This window comes from Salminus brasiliensis, chromosome 22 (assembly GCF_030463535.1).
Source record: "Salminus brasiliensis chromosome 22, fSalBra1.hap2, whole genome shotgun sequence".
Taxonomy (NCBI): Eukaryota; Metazoa; Chordata; class Actinopteri; order Characiformes; family Bryconidae; genus Salminus; species Salminus brasiliensis.
In genome coordinates, this window is record NC_132899.1 from 10715478 (window position 1) to 10737284 (window position 21807).

The following is a 21807-nucleotide window of genomic DNA, read 5'->3' on the forward strand; positions in this document are numbered from 1 at the left end:
AGATGAATAGAAGAGAGTATATAGAGAGCATCTTTTACGGCAGCAAAGCGAAAAAGACTCTGTCTCTTCTTGTCATTGGTGTGATGGTGGAGCAGTTCCAGTGATGGAATTCAAAGCCCTTTGAGTTCATGCTGCACAAACACTTTCACAATATCAACAATGCAGCCCCCAATCCACCTTGAGCTTAATGACTTCAGTAATTGCCTGAAATCCTCAGCAGAACGTAGTGACAGAACAAAAAATACCTCTGAAAGCCTGCCTGTCATTAATTAAATGGCAAGGTTGTCTTTCATAATTACTTTTTAATGTCTGTGCGTAAACACTGTGGCAATCTTTGATGCTCTCAAGGGTTAACAACAACAAGAAACTTTTTTTTCAATGTAAATTTCCCTACTTTTAATGAACAAAAGCTTGTTGAATTTAAAAAGCAGCCATATTGATACATTAAGATCTATTTACTTACAATTATTAAAATAACACTGGGAATTAGGTGTAGACAGACACTTGCTAACATCTTGCTCTCTAACAAAGACCATAATGGTTTTAAAGTGACAATCATGATTTATTAAACAGGTGCTTAAGCACCCATAATAAGATCAATGGGTGGCCTCAATGAATATGCATTTCTAGGAGTTTCCCTCTCAAAATGCAAAACACTGGGAGGAGATTCATTTATTGACACATCCCGCCCACCTACTCAATAAAGACAAGGTCTTTCGGTGCTGCAAAACAACAACAAAAAAAAATCACATAGAACCTACTTTTACACCTATTTCCCGAAAAGCACCGGCAGTGACCATTTTTGGCTCATACATATTATACGTATATAGGTTTATATTAAGACCTAAGAGTTTTTTTAAGTGGAATGTAGAATGGAATCTAACAGTCTTGGCTCGTTATATGTGAGCCTCAAAATGTAGATAAACCCAGCCCATTAACAAAGTCTTTCGAGGCTAAGCACAATGGCTACTTCGAAAGAATATGGACGTGAGGCTGAAAAGGCTAAAAGATAATGCTAGGCTGACCAGAGAAAATGGAAAATGGCAGACTGGAGCAAGTTCCACTGCAGTTATTCAGAAGCTGAAGCCTGTGAAAAGGATAAAAGCTAACCCAGCCGAACAGCTACAACCTCTTCAGCTAGCTAATTGTGCATTGTGTTGACTGGACACTGAGAGGGCCCAGAGAGGACAGCAACACAAAAAAAATGATATATAAAAAATGTGCTTGTATTTGTTCCTATTACAGTTCTGAGTTATTCTAGTCTAGGATAGGATATGCTTTGCAGATGTGGACTGTCCCAGTAATATATATATATATATATATATATATATATATATATATATATATATATATATATATATATATATATATATATACATACAAGTAATGTATACATTTATTGGCTGGTTTATACATTTTCTTGTTTATTTTTTTTCCACAAAAAAAACAAAATGGAAGTCACTTCTCATACATCAAATAATCACATTCTCAATAATGGCATTCTTTAGCAGCTTTAAAATTATATAAAAGAGCAATAAAATGTAACTAGTGCTTTAAAAACATATTAAAAGGCTTAGCATAAGCTATTCTCAGAAAATGCACAAGACATTTCATTTTTCCCCTCCCATAAGGAGACAGCACTATAAATGCAATATGTGGTGAAATACATTATGATGTATGCAGGAAGCTTCTGCTGCTCTTTACATTTTCATGAAGGCTCCTCCATTTATCTGAGATCAATCAGTCTTCCTGACAGCCGGCCAGAGGGCTCCTGCTCATGTATCCTTCAGGAGAGAAGAGAGGCACTGCTATCACATCCTTTCACTCTCATTCAGAGGGACTCTATGGACATTTTCTGTGCTGTTCGGTAACTTTTGACAACCTTTCGTTAGTTTCTGCAAAAATGGGAGTTCTGAAAGACAAATAAAGAAATTTAGGAAAATTCCTTAAAGCGTTGGACTCGCTCATTTGGGAAGGCTTTCTAAGGTAGTGTGATGAACATGAAAATTGCCACGACCACAACAAGGCTGCAACTGGATCGCTAATGCTTTCATAGCCAACAGCTGCAGGCAAAAAAGGTGCATTAGAAGAATCAATACTACTTAGCTCTCAGTGCAGATCATAAACAGCGTATGCAATCTACACTGTGATGCTGCTTGGATACAGCGTGAAACATCTTGCAGGGCACTGCTGTTCTTTGCCATGAGGCTAGAGCTCAAGAGTCCACCAATTAAAGTGTCATTGGCAATGTAATGGTGCACAACGAAGATCATGTTCAGCATGTGCAATGATGTCCTCCCCAAAACATGCTTGACCCAAGTCCACTTAAGTTACAATCTTAATGATACGCTATTTAGCTCCAACGCATTTATGTATAAGCTTCAGAGTTGGCCTACATATGGTTCTTTTTAGTACTACAACAAATCTTCAGTGTGTCACATTCATTCTCAGCGCTCATTCCTGATTGGCAGGAAGGAATACAGGAATTAACATTACCGGTAAGAATACATGTACGTTATTCATTCTTATCATTGTATTATGAATAGTCTGTCCTACTTTTTGTAGTTGTATGTTAACAAACAGTGCAATAACAATGTAACTACTAGAAATGGTGTTTTGGGGCCTGTATAGATCCCAGCAAAATCGTCTGATCACCAATCCTAATCAAGGGCTGGGATGGATGCCACATTAACCTTTCCAAGCAAACTTGGGAATGCATCAATGCATACATTCTACAACTATTTGAGGATATCTGAGGAACTTTGAGACAGAAATGGTAAAACTAGCGAACACAGCGCACAGAGTGGAGTACAACACCGGCTCTAATGGGCTTCTGCAGTCGTGCGAGAGGTCTGTAGTTCCATCTAGCAATTGAACAAAGGAACTGCAGTGCCCTGAGACCGAGGAGACGGAGTGTAGAGCTGCTGTAAACAATAACTAGCAAAAATGATAGAATCGGCTCTCAGGATCGGCTGAATTAGAGACATATCGGCCGATCCCGATTGCATATTTTGGCTGAAAATCACCTGATATACACACATAGCACTCTGCCACTCTTCCACTGTTACACATGAATTACATCAGAAGGGCAATTGCACAGCATTATAGCTGTAACAGCATATATAAGTGCTCATACATGTGTAATAAGATTAGGATAATTCTATTTATTACTATTAGTTCTATATATTATAGATTCCTCTTATTCTATTTAATTAAATTCTATTGAATCAGTTAAAACTGAAGTTGATAAACGTGTTGTACAACTGTAATCCATCTGTAATAGTGAGCACACCACAAATAGTTACACTGTTATTACACAGCTAGTTACTATGTAACTACATAGTTAATAAACACACAAAACTACAATGCGGGACTGGATGGTTTGCTTATGATGTGCTCAGCAACGTTTATGAAATTATACATTATTTTCATCCTCTAATTAACACTTGCAAATCATGTTGTGTTTCTTTACTTGGGAGTGATGGTAATTATCACAAACCCGGAGGGTATACATCGCTTTTAGTTTGCGAGGTTTCATTTAAAGAACATGATGCTCAATTGCAGAATGTGCTCCACATTACAAAACACAGCAAAGCAATCGCACAGAGACTACAGAGGGAAATGTGTTACTCATATTTTGCAGCACTGCTTAAAAACTTTATTTTACATAAGCTACTTACTAGGTTATATATCATTCCATTTATATAATTAAATGCAGGTCTTTAAATTGCTTAAATATGCAGAGACTTCTATGTACACAGACCGGCTGTTTTTGTTGGAGGCAAAGTATGTATGACTCAGGGAGCACAAATGCAAATGACAACAGCTCTATATCCTGCAGGATGTACTGGTCAGGCAGGTAGGTTGATATGCAGATACTGCAGAGTCAAATCTTCATACTGATCTGATGGAGCGTCCAGAGAGAGTGTACAGTGTTGCAGAATCTTTGAATGTACTGAATGTATTACACTATTTACCAAAATATTCATTAAATATTGTACAGATATTCAATTAAAGACAGGCTAAAGGCTGGCTTAAGCTGCCACTACACAACCATCGGACACTCATCATTTGCTCCTGGTCAAACCTAGGCTGTTGCTATATGGTAAATAGGATGAAACTGTTTTTGCTGGGTAGTGGATATTCTAAATGGTTGCTAATTGTTGCACGGAGGTTGTTATAGTGTTGTTAAGTGGTCACTATGGTGTTGCTAAGTGGTTGCTAGGTGGTCGCAATGTTGTTGCTCAGTTGTTTCTATAGCATCCCAGGTTGTTGCTGTCATAGTGTTGCTGTGTGGTCACTATTGCGTTGCTAAGTTGTGGTTAGGTAGTTGCCACAGTGTTGCTACGTTGGTTAGTATATCATCCCAGGTGGTTGCTAGGTGGCTGCTGTGGTGTTGCTAAGTTTAAGGCTTGATGGGTGCTGTGGCATGGCATAATGGTTGTTAGGGTGTTGCTAGGCAAGTGCTTTGGTATCCTTGGTGGTTGCTAGGTGGCTGCTATAGTATCCCAGGTGGTTGCAGTAGTGTTGCTTTGTGGTTTCTTGAGTGTTGCTAGGGGGATATTAAGCGGTTGCTAGTCTATGCTAATCCAGGTGGTTGCCATGGTGTCTCAGATGGTTTCCCAGGTGTTGCAAAATGATTGCAGCATGTGGTCGGTTTGGTCTTACTATTGTATTTGTATCATCATGACATTAGAAGGGTGCAAAAACGTTTACACCCAATTAATTCTTATGGGAAAAAGTGTAGGGAGAAGTTGTTGCTACTCGGAAAGTGTGTGTTAGATCAACAAGCTGCATACAAGCACAATCGCACAATCATCTGAAGGTGGAATGATGGCAATATATTTCAAAAACTGATTGATGAGTCACACAGCAAAAACTCCTCAGACAAATATGAATGAAAAAATGTAAGGAGATGAATAATAATTCTAATAATAATACAGGTGTGTTTTCCAATGTGCAACCGTAATGATATGGCAGTTTCTACAAGACTGTCCATGGCTTTTCAGCACTGAAAGTCATATTCTGGATTTAAACGCAGGCAGTAATAAGGGAAACTGGGAGTTGACTATGCTGCCAGTCAGTCGGGCTTTTCAACTATTAATACCTGAAGTCAGAGTGACAATGAGAACACTATCTCAGCAGTCCTCAGCGCTCAGCTGCTAGCCCTTTGTCACCAATGGTTATGTTTTCCATTCGCTTTGACTGTCACTATGTTGACAAACAGACGGCACTAACATATGTTACATTTTACTCTTGATCACATCTGACTGACTATCTATGGCTGCCATGTCTGTCATGGACCACAAGCAGTCTGTCTTGAAAAATAAAGAACCTCTAGAATCTTTAATTCCCTTTCTTACCCCGATATCAGTGTCATATTCAGACAGCACGGGCCATACAAGCACAGTGGAGAGAGAGAGAGAGAGACTCCCTTATCACCATTTTTGACTGTTTTTATTTTTCAAATAAATTGAAAGCCGACACCTCCGTAAGAGCCCCCGGGCATTGTAGCATTCCGGGAGCTGAAATTCCACTCTGACGATGAAATGTTGTGAAAATTAGGCCAAAGCAATAGAAACACCAGATTTCCTTTTTTCTTTTTCTACCTCATCTACTGAAAAGTTGCTGTTTTGAAGACAGGAGGTTGTCTCGTGACAGCAGTGATGCTTATTTAGATGACACCCCACCTGGCCTGCTTCAATCAAATGCCTTCAAAGACTGGCCAATCTAACACTTCCAAGAACTTCAAGAGGCAACAAAAAAGGAACTAAACAGAGATGCAATTAATATGATAATGCAACACAGTGTGGGATAGTATTACAGCATTACAGACCATATAGTGAACCGGAGAGGATAAAGCCAAATCAAATAACAAACACTATAGAATAGACTGTCCAATTTACAGTAACCAGTGACTTAGCCCTGGTACATGAGATCAAGAAAAAAAGGTTTTAACAAGCTTATCCCTGTGACGAAGGATTAGACAGCCACAGAAGGGGATTCATAACATACCCCCAAAGCATTGCACACGGCTAATGTAAGTCTAACAGGCACCGGCACCAACAAAAGCTAATTAAGGCACCTTTTAAAAATATCGTATCTATCATATTAACGTAATTAAAAAGTAATTGCTTAAAATGAATCATGTTCATATGTACACACAGCAAATACTGCAATTAATCTTTGAGATAATCTGGTTCAGGTTTTTCTATTTAATCTGTTTACATGATTGTGTAATTAAGATTTTAACAATCAGAATAAACGAGGACACTGAAATAAGGGAACCACCAACATACAGAACTGTACAAAAGTTACCACCTAAGTAAAGTGCCTAAAACCCATTTATTTTGGCAGACGATTTGAAGTGTGATTTTAAAATATTACAATATATGCAAACACACAGATCAGCCATAACCGGGACCGATGACAGGTGAAGTAAAAAATAATATAAAAATCTTTATCTACAATGGCATCTGTCAATGGGTTGGACAAATTAGGCAGCAAGTGGACAGCCAGTTCTGACGAGAGCAAAATGGTGATGACTGGATTGGATCAGAGCATCTCCAAAACATCAGGCAGGTCTTGCAGGGTTTTTCTGCTATGCAGTAGTCAGTACATATTAAAAACATTGCTAGAAAGGACAAACGGTGAACCGATAACAGGGTCATGGGCGCCTAAGACTCATTGATGCAACCCATGGAGGACCCCTCTCAAAACTCACAGGACTTTAAGGGTCAGCAGCTAACGTCTTCGTGCCAGATACCACAGGACACATTCAGACGTCTTGTGGAGCCCATGCCTTGAATGGTTAGATCTGTTGTGGTGACACAAGGGGGGGGGGGGGTACTCTATATTAGGAAGGTATTACTAATGTTATGGCTGATCGGCGTATACATGCATACAGTAACAAAAATCCCACAGGTACAACAGCTGTGAAACAGTCAATTTCCAAACCCCAAAACTGTGATGTAAATATAATGATATTTACACCCCCCAACAAATGACAGCCATCTATCCCACTAGTGAAAGCCTTTACAGACTAAAATCAAGGGCTAATTTGGGAGAATATGGAAGTGAGGCAAAAATGACCAAACGCTAATGCTAAGCCGACCAAAGCCTTGCTATCTGGTACGAGGGTCCTCTGAAAGCCAATGCTAGCTAACTGAAGCAGACACTGTGATCTGGTGCAAGGGCACATCTAGAGTGGCTAAGAGCTAATGTTAGACTATGAAGCAAGCATTATCTCTGGAGTGATCAAAAGCTAACAATAGCTAACTAATAACATCTCTGAAACCTGAAAAGGATAAATGTCAATGGTAGGCAAACTGGCTATAGTTTTTTTAGCTAGCTAACAGCTCACAGTGCTGATTGGACAATGCTGAGAGACAGCGACAGTATCCAGTAAGACTGTAAATAATAAGTTATCTCTCTCTCTCTCTCTCTCTCTCTCTCATATATATGCGCTTGTGACATGAGGCAAAATAATTGAAAAAAGGCATGTAAACCACTTCTTGACATTTTTCACCCCAAGCAAAGTCTCATACCTACTATATTCATACAAAAAATACTCAATAAATGCATTCTGTACCGTTTCATCTAATGAAAACTGATAAACTAAACCAAGAAAAGTCAACACTAACACACACAACACGTACTGCCCAGATAACAAGCTTTGTCACTTTCACAATACATAACACAATCTTGCAACCAAAATCATCGGGTTGGTAGGTTTGCTGAGGAAGCAGGCTAGCTGCATGTCTACCCACTCCACAGGCCCTCCTGAGACAACGCAGGGCAGGAGGCTGCCACTCACCATCTCCTTTCATAATGACCCATTTTCCCCCCAAATCGCACAACAGAAAAAGTGCCTCGCAACCCCCTGCACCCCCGCGTGTCCCACTGCAGACACAAATGATCCAATTTAATTATTTCCTCAGCCCCTCTCTGCGCGTAGTTTGTAATTCAAATTTACACACACACAGATGGACACGCCACAAACGCTGGCTTAGCCCTCTCCGTTACGTATCCAGCGCTCCACGGTAGAGACATAAAACGAATCAGAGCTGCGAGCTCCCGCAATCCAGCCATAATTAAATCCTGCGACTTGACAAGCGAGGGGCCTGCGCAAGACAGCCGTAATTGCGGTTTTCAAGATATTCATGCCCAAACTGCTTTGTATACGGTGGCAGCTTAGCAGATTCAGCCAACACAAACTTGTGTCTAATTAATTTGAATCTGTAATTTGCATAACTAAATCAATTCTCATAATCACAAGGCGTTTCACTCTCAGCAATAAACATCTGTGTCCTTTGCGAGATATCACATTTGCGATGAAAGACCTTGCCCGTGTTTGACAATATTAATTGTCTCTCAGCAAAGTATTTAGAACTTTCTCAAATAGAGTGTAATAGATCATTTCAAAGATAACTAAAGAATCTGCGCCGTCTGCCCGGCTACGTCTCACGTGTACGTGTGGTTCTGTACATCTATGCACCATTGGAACTGTGAAGACGAGATAATTGCCAAGGTAATGGAGCAGTCACAGCTCCTGGCAAAGTGTTTGGTGGGACTGCCAGAGCTGCTCACGCATTCATTCTGAACTGGATTCTTGTGTAGGAGGCTTTCTGGCGTAACATCTGGCCTTCTAGTGGTCATGCAATATGAACTACTTAATACAAAAGCAGCAACAGAAATACAAACCACGAGTACAGAAACAAAAGCATGGGGAAGCGAGAGAGAGAGAGAGAGAGAGAGAGAGAGAGAGAGAGAGAGAGAGAGAGAGGGGCTCGGACACATCATTACACAGAGAACATGAAGGAAGAAATGAAAGCTATGGAGGAGTAGGAAGCAGGATGACACAGTAGACAGCGCATTCCCCCTGCAGATGAGTACAGATGTCATCCCACAGCCTGACGCTCACCGCTCCTCCTTGTTCTCCTAGTAATTATACTGATCCCATACCACCGCTAGAGTGTTCAGTCCCTGTGGCATACGAACACCCCATCTGGTCATACATGCATCCTGCATGTTAAAAAGATTCTATGATAATTCAGTCATCCACACACCAAACACTAATACTGGGTAAGACCAGTTCTTCAGGGTGTGGAATCCACAAGACGTTGGAAACATGCAGGTTTTTCAGGAGCACTCTCATGCTGCAGATGTCTCATTCTACCACGTCCCACAGATGTTCTCTAGGATTCTGATCCAAGAGTGTCTGGGAGGGCTTTTGAAGACCACTGAACTCATGGTCATGCCCATGAAACCATTTGTAGACAACTTTTGCTTTGTGACCTGGTGCAAGTAGCCATTAGAAGATGGGTAAACCGTGGCCGTAATGGGAAGCACATGATAAGCAGCAATACTTAAATAGACTGTGGCATTCAAGTGATGATTGGCTGATTGGTTTTAACAGGCCCAAAGAAATGTGCCAAGAAATTATTCCCCACACCATTACACCAACACCAGCAGCTTGGACTCATCACACCAGGCTACATTTATTTGGTCTTTAACTGTTCAGTGTTGGCGAGCCTGTGTCCACTGCAGCCTCAGCCTGCTGTTCTTGGCAGACAGAGGTTGAACCCGACTCCCATCTGGTAGAGCTCATCTGTCTGCAGGTTTGACATGATGTGCATTTGGAGGTGCTTTTCTGCTCTCCCCAGTTGTACAGAGTGGTTATCTGAGCTACTGTAGCCTTTCTGTCGGCTCAAACCTGGTCATTTCACAGAATTGAAACTTACTGGATGGTTACTGGTTTTTCTCTTATTTTTGGACCATTCTGAGTAAACCTGTCCAGATCAGGTTTTGTTCCCCATTCTGATGGTTGATGTGAACGTTACCTGAAGCTACTGACCTGTATTTGATTGGCTGTAAGCTTTGCACTGCTGCCACACATTTAGCTGATTAGATAAGTGCATGCCTGTGTAAGTATACAGATATTCCCAAAAAGAGACAGGTGAGTGTATGTTAATTTATCATTTTGAATGTTATATTGTTCCACTTGTTCCCATAAACATTTCATATACATAAAGAGCAGCTGGGGTTTATTTTATTCTGATTATTTTTTATGTACAGGATGGTGTTTTGGTATTACTACACCTGTCACAATTATTGTATAACCGCCTAAATGCAATTATATGATATTATTTTCTACAGATATATTTCATAACGCTGCTGTGTCACAGCAAGCACAATGTGAACTGGGTGTGTTTTCAACCGTTGGCCTGAGGTATGGTAAAAAAGCAGAAATCACACTTACAGACACATAAAACCCAAGTTCTTAACAGGTTAGCGCTTAACAGCTTAAGCTGATGTTTGCTGGCTTGTGCTGCACAGGTCCCTGGTCTGGTGCTGGATAAGCTGGTTAGCTAGGTGTGTAGATATATACACACCAGTGCTGCGTATCATTTGTATGACAGAACAAAGCAATATTAGCTACAAAGCATGGCTGTAGCAGGAGACAAAAAAGCCCTCGTATTACACGTTGTTTTTTTTTTTGCACTGAAGATGAACTTTCTCCTTGAACTCGCAGAACTTGCAGACTTGTGACTTTTTACACAAACAAATAAAAGTGAGCCCCTACAAAGATCTACTTCAACTTCACATTTTTAGCAGTAGATATTACCATGGCAACATTTACATGAAGCTTACATGCCTGCATGCCCCCATCAGTTGTGTAACATTAAATCCCTAAACGTTGCAATTAGGCACGGAACTGCCCTTTTTCTCCAACTCTAGCATTTAACACAGCATCACCCTGCTCCACTTTTTCTGGAGAATGTGGGGACTCTGCTGTGCTAATTACTAGCATAGGCTTCTACTTACTGAGCTGTAGCAAGCTAGGTAAACCATAAAGGTAAACAGTAACAACGGCATGTTGAATATAGTGACAAAAAAAAGCTAGAAAAATCCACTTGTCTTGACTTCAACTTGTCTCCCCAGACATCTACTCCTGCTGGTACAAAAGGTAGGATTCTGGTTAGTTAGGGTAATGGTGTGTTAACAGCCGTTACGGTAAATTAACTACAACTGAATTGTGTGTTGTGCTCAAAATCTCTCGTGTAACTGTACGCGGGTCATGCACAAGTAGGGTAAATAAATATGGAAATTTCACAAACGTGCCACCCAGAAACCTTAAGCTGTAGGCCATCGAGCCGCTGGATTTGCATGGTATAGAGGGTATGAGTGAAGTCGCCGCAGTGGGCATCACAGTGGCAGCCTTAGCTTTCAGTGTGAATGCCGCTAAAACCCAAACCAGGAACAAGCTTTTATAAGACTGACTGTACAAACAGATTCAGCAAGAATGGTTGGTGAAGTGACATTCTGAAAACAGGTGGAAAAAAACAAGCCCACTGTAGTTGCGAATTTAGCAACATGCATAGTTCTGAGATATGAGGTTTTATCCTCTAAATGGTTTTATTTGGGCATCACTTAGCTGGATGTTCCAGGCTACACAGCAATGTACATGCACCATTAGTTCTTTGGTAATTTGGTTTGGTGGAATTCCAACTGCCTTCAACTTGAGCAGACATTTTCCCTGCAGAATGTTTTGTCACTCAGTCTGAGTAAAGAGGGCGTGTTCCAGTGGGAACGTCATCAATGCATACCCTCAAACCTCTTAGTTTCCTCTGGTTATTAGGGGTGTAACGGTCTCAAGCCGTTGGATTTGCATAGTATAGAGGGTATGGGTGAAGTCACTGCAGTGGGCATCACAGTGGCAGCGTTAGCTTTCAGTGTGAATGCCGCTAAAACCCAAACCGGAAACGAGCTTTTATAAGACTGACTGTACAAATAGATTCAGCAAGAATAGTTGGTGAAGTAACATTCTGAAAACATGTGGGAAAAGACCACTGTAGTTGTGAATTTAGGAACATGCTTAGTTCAAATATAAGGTAAAGAAAGCAAAACCCAATTGAAGCAGTCTATGAAAAGTGCCTGAACACAGTAGAAAACACTCCTAGGGCCATTCCCTTGACTATGTACTCTGATATATGAGGTTTTATCCTCTAAAAGGGTTTTATTTGAGCCTCACTTAGCTGGATGTTCCAAGCTACACAGCAATGTACATGCGCCATAAGTTCTTTGGTAATTTGGTTTGGTGGAAGTCCAACTGCCTTCAACTTGAGCAGACATTTTCCCTGCAGAATGTTTTGTCACTCAGTCTGAGTAAAGGGGGCATGTTCCAGTGGGTACATGGCGTCAATGTATACCCTCTACTGTGGGAACTGTGGTACTTTAGAAGTATAGTAATGATAACTGTAGTCTTGTTTGTCCTTCTGCTCCCACACTACTCCTCTCACTCGTCTCTTTTTTTGTCACTGTACTATGTACAGCGAAATGTGTCCTCACACACATACACTAGTGAACTAGAGGCAGTGACCACACACACCCAGAGCAGTGGGCAGCCAACTCCAGTGTCCGGAGAGCAGAGAGGGTATAGGGCCTCAAGGGCTCAACAGTGGCCCGAGAATCGAAACCACAACCTTGTCATCAATAGCCCAGAGCTCTAACTGCTGAGCCACCACTGCCCCCACTGAGGAGAAAGGAACATGTGAACTGAGGCGGTGGAGAAATATTACAGGGTTTTCCATAACTATGACTCGGGTTACACAGTCACCCTTTTTCCATATATTTCTAGTAAGTGTAGCATAAAAATAACTTTCCATGCCTTATATATACAAAAGTATTGGGACACCTGTTCATTTATTTTTTCTTCTGAAATCAAGGGTATTCAAAACAATATCCTGCCTTTGTTGAAGTAACTGTATCTACTGTGCAGGGAAGAAGGCTTTCTACCAGGATTTTGAATGATCACCACCCCAACTCCTTTATGCTTTATGATCTTTATGCTCTTTACTTGACACCTGGCATTAGGCATGGTGCCAACAGGATCATGTTTGTATGTTCCAGAGAGTCATATTCAATTAGTAAGCTGTGTGTGTGTGTGTGTGTGTGTGTGTGTGTGTGCTTTTGCACATCAGTGTCAGCAATGGGTGCAACTTAAAGTAGCTGAATGTCTTCATTAGAAGGACTGTCCACAAACATTTAGACATACAGTGTATTTTAAGGTAGAATTGTGAAACCACACAGCCTTAGGTTTGTACTTTGATCATTAAGCAAATCCTTAACTGCAGTTATTTCTGACAATTAATCATCAGTAAACTACTGTGACAGTTCTGTAAGTATCGGTAATGGCATGATGCCATTATGAATTCTGAACCAGTTACCACTACCTGGTCCAGAATCATGGAGTTATGAATTAATTACAGTACTTGAAATGCATGCTATTACCTGACTGTAGCAATTCGTCTAGTCGCACAGTAAATCTAATCTCGATTATTTGTATAAACTGTCAGTCACACGAGTCAATAAATGCCAATATCAGGCCCGTTTCAATGAAAGAGCAGCCAGATCTGATAAAACCTTCACACAACCAAATGAGCTCTACTTAAAGATCATATCTAGACATTAGCGTGTTTGGACCAAAAGGAATGGCAGTGCATACATAATTAAAATGCATGATTAGGTCTGACTCCAAAGCAGTAAACACCCGACGAGGGGAATATGACGCTACACGCCTGTGCTAAAGCAGTAACATGTAATGTCTTATAACACACCTAAGGCTCATTACACTGAAGTGCCCGGAATCTCACAGTGGACAGTTTCCTGTAACTAATGGCATTCTCAGATTTGGACCCTCAAATCCTCCACTTTGCTGCTGTGGGACTGCTGAAAGGTGATATGAACCTGCTGGCTTTCTCCCCAGTCAGAGTGATTAAATTCATTAGAAGCTCTTCAAGTAATTGCGGCTCATCTACAGCAGAGCAAATATTCAATTAATACAGACAATTTAATAACTGTGATTCCTTCAATCCACTGCACATAACCTTGATGCATGTCTTCTCTTGATTAATTAGTGTTTATATACAAAGGTCATTTTAATTTGCTTTAACTATTCATTAGTCCAATGTACAGATCAGGAAAAAGAGAAAAAAAAAGACCTTTAGGGATGATTTTTGTCTATTTATAATTCCGCAAAACGTCTGGCCATGTAAACTCCTGCGACAGAAGGCTGAGCACATATCGCAAAGAGAGGCATGCTTTGAGCTGCAAAGCGTTGGATGTATCTCCATGCTGAAAAATTAGGGTGTGAAAATCATTTGGGTGACTCCCACACGTAACACGCTGGAAGATGGAAGGGTGACTGTACAAGGACGAAAATGCTATTCTTATGACAAACACATGCCTGTTTCTGGTCAAGGACGGTGTCTGGATATATGTAATTTACTCTCTTCAGCTATAACAATGCTCTTGACGAGCAATGCTGTAAGGGTGCCTAAAGCAGATTTTTGAAATGGTGTAGAGCAATGCCTTATCTTCAAACAGCAGCATCTGAATCATTTTGATGGTCCACTGACTGTAGTTGAAAGAATATGATCTCCGTCACTGCCACTCGCTGCACTGTGTAACTTTGGTGAAGCTGCATGAGACCGCTGTGTAACCAGAGTCATATTTGTGTTAAATCCTGTGATATTACTCTACCGCCTCAGTCCACATGCTTCTTTCATTTCAGATACCGGTTCTGTGTCACTAAGCCAGTCAACGAATGCATATGTAGAGCTGTCATTTTTTCTCTGATTTGTATTCATGACCCTTGAGTAAAAGTGAATTACACTCCACAACTGTAGAGGGAGCCCTAGAGCAAAAAAAGACCAATACTTACAAAATGCTACTTTAGAGAGTACATGCACAATTATTATCAGCGGGTCTTCAATAACATTGAATAACAAATATTAAGAGGCGGGCTTCATTACGACCGACTGGGTAGAAATGAGCTAATCGGAGGCCTTTACGCTTCCGTTGTGACCCGTAGGAGATGAATCTCCAATTGAATAAACAAATAAATAAATAAATAAATAAATAAATAAATAAATACCTTCATCTGCAAACTACCATCCTTCTGTTTGGGTTGTACTTGCTAACATTGGGCCTCTGTGCTGAATTCTTGACTTTTATCTCACCCCGTGGTGCTTGGCTGAGCCTGGCCTCTCTCACTACCACTGCCACTTACCTGACCCCTGGCTGTCCCTCCTCCATTCACATGTTAATGCATTGGAAGGAAAGTGATGTACATATTGAACAGTTCATTCTAGAAAATGCTCACAAAAGTGCAGCATCATATCAAAGTCTGCCACAAGCCTGTCTGTCCTGTCCTTCCATTGTCCAATATCTTTATCCCACTGACCACTAAGATGTGACATTAACACAGGATTTGCATTTGTCTCTCATACCGATTAATTTTGGGGGAAAAGGCTGTTAGTCCAGCAATAACTAAATGTTTTAAACTGAATTTGAAGATTTACTGACCTTTTGGGTAATGGCCCTAATATCTTCTAAATCACATCTAAAAAAAATGAAACAGGACTACGACCATTAGGCGCGATAACAGATCTCCATTGCTCATGAATGCTGTTTTACTCAATGTGAAAGGAGCAGAATTAACACAAACAAATGACATCTCTAATGACAATTCAAGTACTCTTAAGGAAATCTGACATTACTGAGCCCAGAAAGAGCCTGGGAAATTGTCCTTAAAAAGCTCATCACACAAAAAAATAGCGACAGCTTTTTCTAAATCTTCCATCTCCTTAAAAACACAGAGACAGAGTTTCCACCTTGAAGAGTACAGTGTCATTTAGTGACTGAAAACCTAGTTTTCTTGTGGTCAGCAGGTCAAAATGTCTGAGTAATAGTATGTATCCGTATCCATGCGGGTGAGCCGTTCTGTTAGCATTAGCAGTGCTTATAAATGGTAGAATCATGGTACGAATGCAGCTCCTCCCTTTATACAGTGGTGTTTCTCATATTTGCAATTATCTCTCTCCTGATTCAGAGCAGATGAACATCTGCAGTTGTTATCAGACTGACGGTTTGTTAACCTAACTAACTGAACATTGCATTTCAAATAAAAAAAATCCATTTTAAACGAAATATTTGACTTTTTTCAGTCTGAATTTATATGTGAGATATTTCATTCATGTGAGAGCTCATTCTATAGACCACTGCACAATTACAGAGCTCTGAAGCAGAAAGCTTTTCACCGTGTAGAGCATTTCCACTGTTCCAGGAAGCTCACAACTTGAGATCAGAGGAGACAGGTTGGGTATAATAATAACCCAGAGCATTTAAGGATCATTTAAGTATTGAAGTGGTCGACGATTAAGAGCTTTATAAGTTAGTACTTCATGGGCAATACAAAATTTAACAGGGACAGATGGAAGTAGCGGGAATATGAGCAATGTTCTGAAGGGTTTTAGTGAATTGTTGAGTACTTTTCTCAAGTACATTCTAAAACAGTATAAGCTTGTTTAAGGGCACAGCAAGGCATCTAGCCAACACCATATTACCATACTTCAGTCTTCTCCTAGCAATAGCATGGGCTGAAGAAGCTGACACTTTGAAGTGAACACACATTCCTTTTGGCAAAGGATCTGCACAGTAACACACAGCAGGCATCTGCTTACCTTCCTGCCCCCGGTGTTGAGCCTCAGTGGTGTCAGAAAGGGGTCAAATATCATATGGCTGGTCTCAATGTTCACCGGAGACTGCCTCTTCCCCACCGAACATAGATTCCACGCTGAATTCACCAGACCCCAGAAAGACGGAACTGCAGCAAGGAAAAAGAAAAACTTGTCATCATCATAACAGACAGGCCGTTTAACTCAGAGGTGGATAGTAACAGCCAGAACATTAAAACCACCTGCCTAATATTAGATAGGCCCAGAACCATCGAGGCAAGAACTCCACAAGATATAGCTTTTCTGTAGCATCAGACCACATGGACTTTAAAGGATAAAGGATAAAAAAGGATAAAGGTGCATGGATGAGTTAAAGGCAGAGGCCTAATTCTATCTGTGTCCAACACAAATGGTGAATATGGTTGTCTTGTCTTTAGAAGATAAAAGGATAAAGGATAAAGGTGCACGTATTCGTCACTGTACAGTGTGGACTGTACAGCGAAATGTGTCCTCCGCATTTAACCCATCTGGTAGTGAACACACTCACACACACACACGTGTTAGGGGCAGTGAGTACACACACACACCCAGAGCGGTGGGCAGCCAACTCCAGCGCCCGGGGAGCAGAGAGGGTAAAGGGCCTTGCTCAAGGGCCCAACAGTGGCAGCTTGCCGAGCCCGGGAATCGAACCCACAACCCTGTTATCGATATCCCGGCGCTCTAACCGCTGAGCCACCACTGCCCCACTGCCCCACTGCCCCCCACTGCCCCACTGCCACTTTGTTCCGCCACGGGCATCAATTAGCCTTGGGCGCCAATAACCCTGCCACCAGTTTACCAGTTGTCCTTCCCTGGAGCAATTTGCATAGGAACACCAAAAAAGACCTAGAATCAGATACCTAGAAGATGCTCTAACCCAGTCGTCTAACCATTTCTTAAATTAGACATTCTACCATGGGTGGAAGATCTTTTCCTTATACTCTTTGTAACTGTTCAATCTTGTCTTCCTTTAAATCCCTGCTCAAAACTTTTATTTTTTCCTCGTTTTATTCTTTGTACATACATACACATACCCTGACATATACATCCTCACAAATAGTTGCATGATAAAAATGTTTACTGTATGTTTCTGGTTTATTATTCTTATTTCATTCAGACGGCCTTACCAGGGACATGGGATTTGAATTACTTTAGCTAGAAATCATACATGCATAAATGCATTAAAATGTATGAAACAGTATTTACCTGTATTGTCTGTTATGTCCTGGTCAAATACATACATGCCTGGTTAACATAATATCCTGCCTGTGTTTATTAGCATATAGATCAGTGGATCAGCAGGACAAACACTGACAGATGAAAACACAAAAAGGTAGCTAGCTAAGCAAACACCATCGTAGTGAGTGGGCTACAGATCCGAAGCCAAAAAACATTTATTTCAGCTTTCAATGCTAACCAGCCTCACGCCCCTCATTCAGAGCAGATGAACATCTGCAGTTGTTGTCCGACTGACGGTTTAACCTTTACTAAATAATTGATTTAAAATTGCACACAGTGTTCACTTAGTTTGACTGAACATTGCATTTGATCATTTTTTAGTTTTATTAAGATAATATGGAAGCCAAGTAAATGCTGAACCATCTGAGCTACTTGTGCAACTTGTGCTACTCCCCACCCCCAGAATTTACTGTCAGCTTGCTAGTTAACAGCCTGTTTATCTAGAAATACTAGCTATATACATAGTTAGTTACATCATTAGCTACACTAGCTACATCGTTTCTTTACAATACTAAATCCTAAAATGTTGTAGATTACTAACAGTCATCGTAGTAGTACAGCTAAACAAGTGTGGCACAGCTCCTGCGACAAAATCGATAAAGCTAATTTTGCAAGTCAGTAAAGGCAAAGTTGCCCTTCTCTCTTCCCCTAATCCATGAGGTGAGACACAGCTCTCTAACTTCACAACAAAATAATGTTTGTTAACAAAACTGTTAACTTTCAGCAATGCTGTTTGTTTTGTTTAAAGATTTGTGTGAGACTTCACATTCTAAATAATGAATCTTTAACCAAAAAGAATCGTTAAACATTTGCACAGAAATCAATGACTCCTAATTGCCGTGCGTGAAAAAATACGGAACCATGCTGTTTTATTATTTTGATTTGATTCAATCCAACAAATTGCATTTTTGTATTATTGACAAAACACCATATTGCAGATAATGAGATTGCTTATTAATGATTTAGCAAAAGCCTATTCCAGTATGCCTTGGTTGGACATGGGTTTTTTAAGGTTACACCTTCCAGAAGAGTGAATTCCACCAGAGAGAAATTCAGTCTGATCACTAGGAGCAATTGGCAGTGGAGGAGCGTGAAGATTAATTATGCAATTCGCTAATGTTTAGTCCACTATGATGGTATCAGCACTTTGGTCCTCCAGGGATGGGGAGTAGCTCTCCAAATAAGTCTGGAGAATTCATAAATCACTGCAGAGACTGTCCTGAAGTCTGCAGAAGCAGGTGGTATCCACATCGTCCTTTCATGTTGAGAATAGACTTAATTTGGGGCCACGTTTTCCAATACAGGCACCACCTGCTATTTCCTGGCGTGTAAGTGTTCAACAACTCTCCTTGAAAACGAGAGAGGAGCTAGACAAAGTACCAGCATGTACTTTGTCTAGATTCTCTCTCTCTCTCTCTCTCTCTCTCTCTTTCTCACTATATATATATATATATATATATATATATATACATACACAGTGTTTGTTCTGCTAAACCTGTTCAGATCCTAAAGTGGCCTGAATGCTTTGAAGTGGAAGTACACTTGATGAATATGAGTGTCGTGGAATTGAGGCCCAGACAGCTAAGTTGATTCTGATTAATAAAAGCACGCCCAGACAGTGAAGGCTGCCATCACTGCAGCACTGCTCATTCCCCCTCAGCCGCCAGCTGCTGTTCCACTCTCACCTTACTGTCAAAAAACAAATTACTGTATTGGACAAAAGTGCTGTGAGGAGGGAAAAGAAAAAAAAGAATGAAAATACATTAGGGAACTGCTGAGTGATCTCTTGTTTAAGGTGCTATTGAATTGGGCAGTAATCTTCTACTGCAGGACACTGATGGGAAAATGGCAAATAGTTCAGATGCATCTATATCATTCAGTGAAATGGCAGAAAATCCATAGCCAGAATGGGGAATTTGCAGTGTACAGAACTGATCCATTACATACAGGTCCTTTGTCAAAATGTACACATACTTATTACCCATTTACAGCCACCAAGGCTAGCATCATTTTTTCACCCACAGCAGCTACCACTGCAACCAATATGCAAGACAGAACCCTTATACCAGATCCTACCATAAATCATCAACCTGCTACTTCATGTAATGGTGAGTTTGCTTCCACTCACCGCTACTTTCAAACATGAGTTAGCTTTAACATACTCCAAATAACACTCCACTGATGGCTATGTGCCATTTCTTTAGCCGCCATTTTCTTTCCACTCTTGATGAAACAGGTGTGGGATAGCTAGCGACAGAAAATCTCAGGGTCTGTCTCTGACAAGACTGAGGAGCTTGTTCTGTTTAATGGTGTGTTTAATGTGAGAACACACCTATAAAACCTATAAAACCTAGAGAACCCTTTAATGGGAGTTCCATAACCTTCTAGTGTTCACCAACCTACTGAGAGTAAAAGCTAGATTCAGTTGGCTTGGTAGTCTTATTGCCTCAACTAAATATAATGAGAAGTTTGGTCGAAGGTGGTGATAATGGAATGTAATAATTTCCTGTAATTGATCATAATAATATCAAATAAAGCTTGAAGTCACTCTTGTGGCAAAGGAAAAGACTACTCAATTTCCTAATGTAAAAATCCCACAAACAAACAAATTGATGTTTTGTAGGTCCTCCCCTGCCCTTTGATGTCCGCCTCACAGAGCTTTGTCATCATATACTATATGGACAAACATATAGAATCCTGGCCATTCACTGTTTCTTCTGAAATCAAGGGGATTAAAAAAAGTGTATCCTGCTTTTGAATTAAATTTAAAAATGTGTTACTTTTTAGTGTATTTACGCTACATGGACAAGTATTGGGAAGTATTGGGACACCTGTTCATTAATCGTTTCTTCCAAAATCAAGGGTACTAAAAAGAATTTATACTGCTTTTGTTGGAGGAACTGTCTCTACTGTCCAGGAAAGGCTTTCTACTAGATTATGGAGCATTACTGAGAGGATTAGTGTGGTCAGGATATTGTGTGATCACCATCCTACCTCGTCCTCAACTCCCAAACTTATTCCAGAAGTACTGGATGAAGCACCATCCATCATTCCAGAGAACACAGTTCCACTGCTCCACAGCTCGATGCTGGGGGCTTATACCCTCTAGCCCACACCTGGCATTAGACATGGTGCCAATAGACTCGCATTCATCTGCTCCAGAGAGTCCTATTCTATTGGAAATACATCTCTACAGGGACTAGACAAGCAGTATGTCTGTGTGTATTTGTACTTTTGTGTCAGCGATGGGCGCAACATATAGTAGTTGAATGTACTGTATTTATTATGTTTGTCCACAAACATTTGGATCTATGGTGTATTTTTATAAGATCTTAATATGATCTAAAAAATGGAAATTCTGTACTGCTCCTTATAGAACTACAATGGTGGATATCCTCTTATTCATGCTTCCCAACATAGTCCCACAGTGTCTAAATCTGTTTGTCTTGCCATAATATCATGTGAAGTTCTTAACTCCTCAATATACTTTATCACATCCTGTGTTGTCTTGTTGGCAGATCAAGCTGTTTTTTGAGGTTCTCCATCGAAGTAGTATCTCTCCAAACACATCCAACACTCTTACTAAAGTCTGCGTTTAAAACGTAACATACATCTGAGCAATCCTCTAGTCATATCTATCATTTTTAAAAAATAATTCTGAATTATACCAACTCAACTGAATCAAATCATGCTAACATTTGGTGAACTGTCAAAAACAGCAGATACGGCTTCCAGCAAAATTGCACTGAAAAGTGCACTTCTATATGACCCTAAATACATTCTTCTTCTACTAAAGGTGTCCTTCTAATCAGGATGAGTCCGATTAGACCCAAAGGGGCAGGACTGCAGCCAGAAATCATTACTTTAAGGGCACATTCTGGTTGGACTGCAGTGACATTGACTGATAAGCTCTAAGTGTCCATGTGCCTAATGAACAGCAGTGAAAAACAATAGCTATAAGAGTTATCAGTCATTAAGGCACCAAGTTTAAAATTAATCAGTGTCAATA

At 40.5% G+C, this 21807-nt stretch overlaps 1 protein-coding gene across 1 annotated transcript in view; it reads right to left on the reverse strand.

Annotated features, from left to right (window-relative positions):
* ca10a (carbonic anhydrase Xa) overlaps window positions 1-21807 on the reverse strand; it is a 199276-nt gene that overhangs the window by 96760 nt on the left and 80709 nt on the right. Inside the window, exon 3 of the mRNA XM_072667184.1 lies at window positions 16527-16669. Within this exon, the coding sequence (XP_072523285.1) occupies window positions 16527-16669 (143 nt within the window). The remainder of the gene's footprint in view (window positions 1-16526; window positions 16670-21807) is intronic.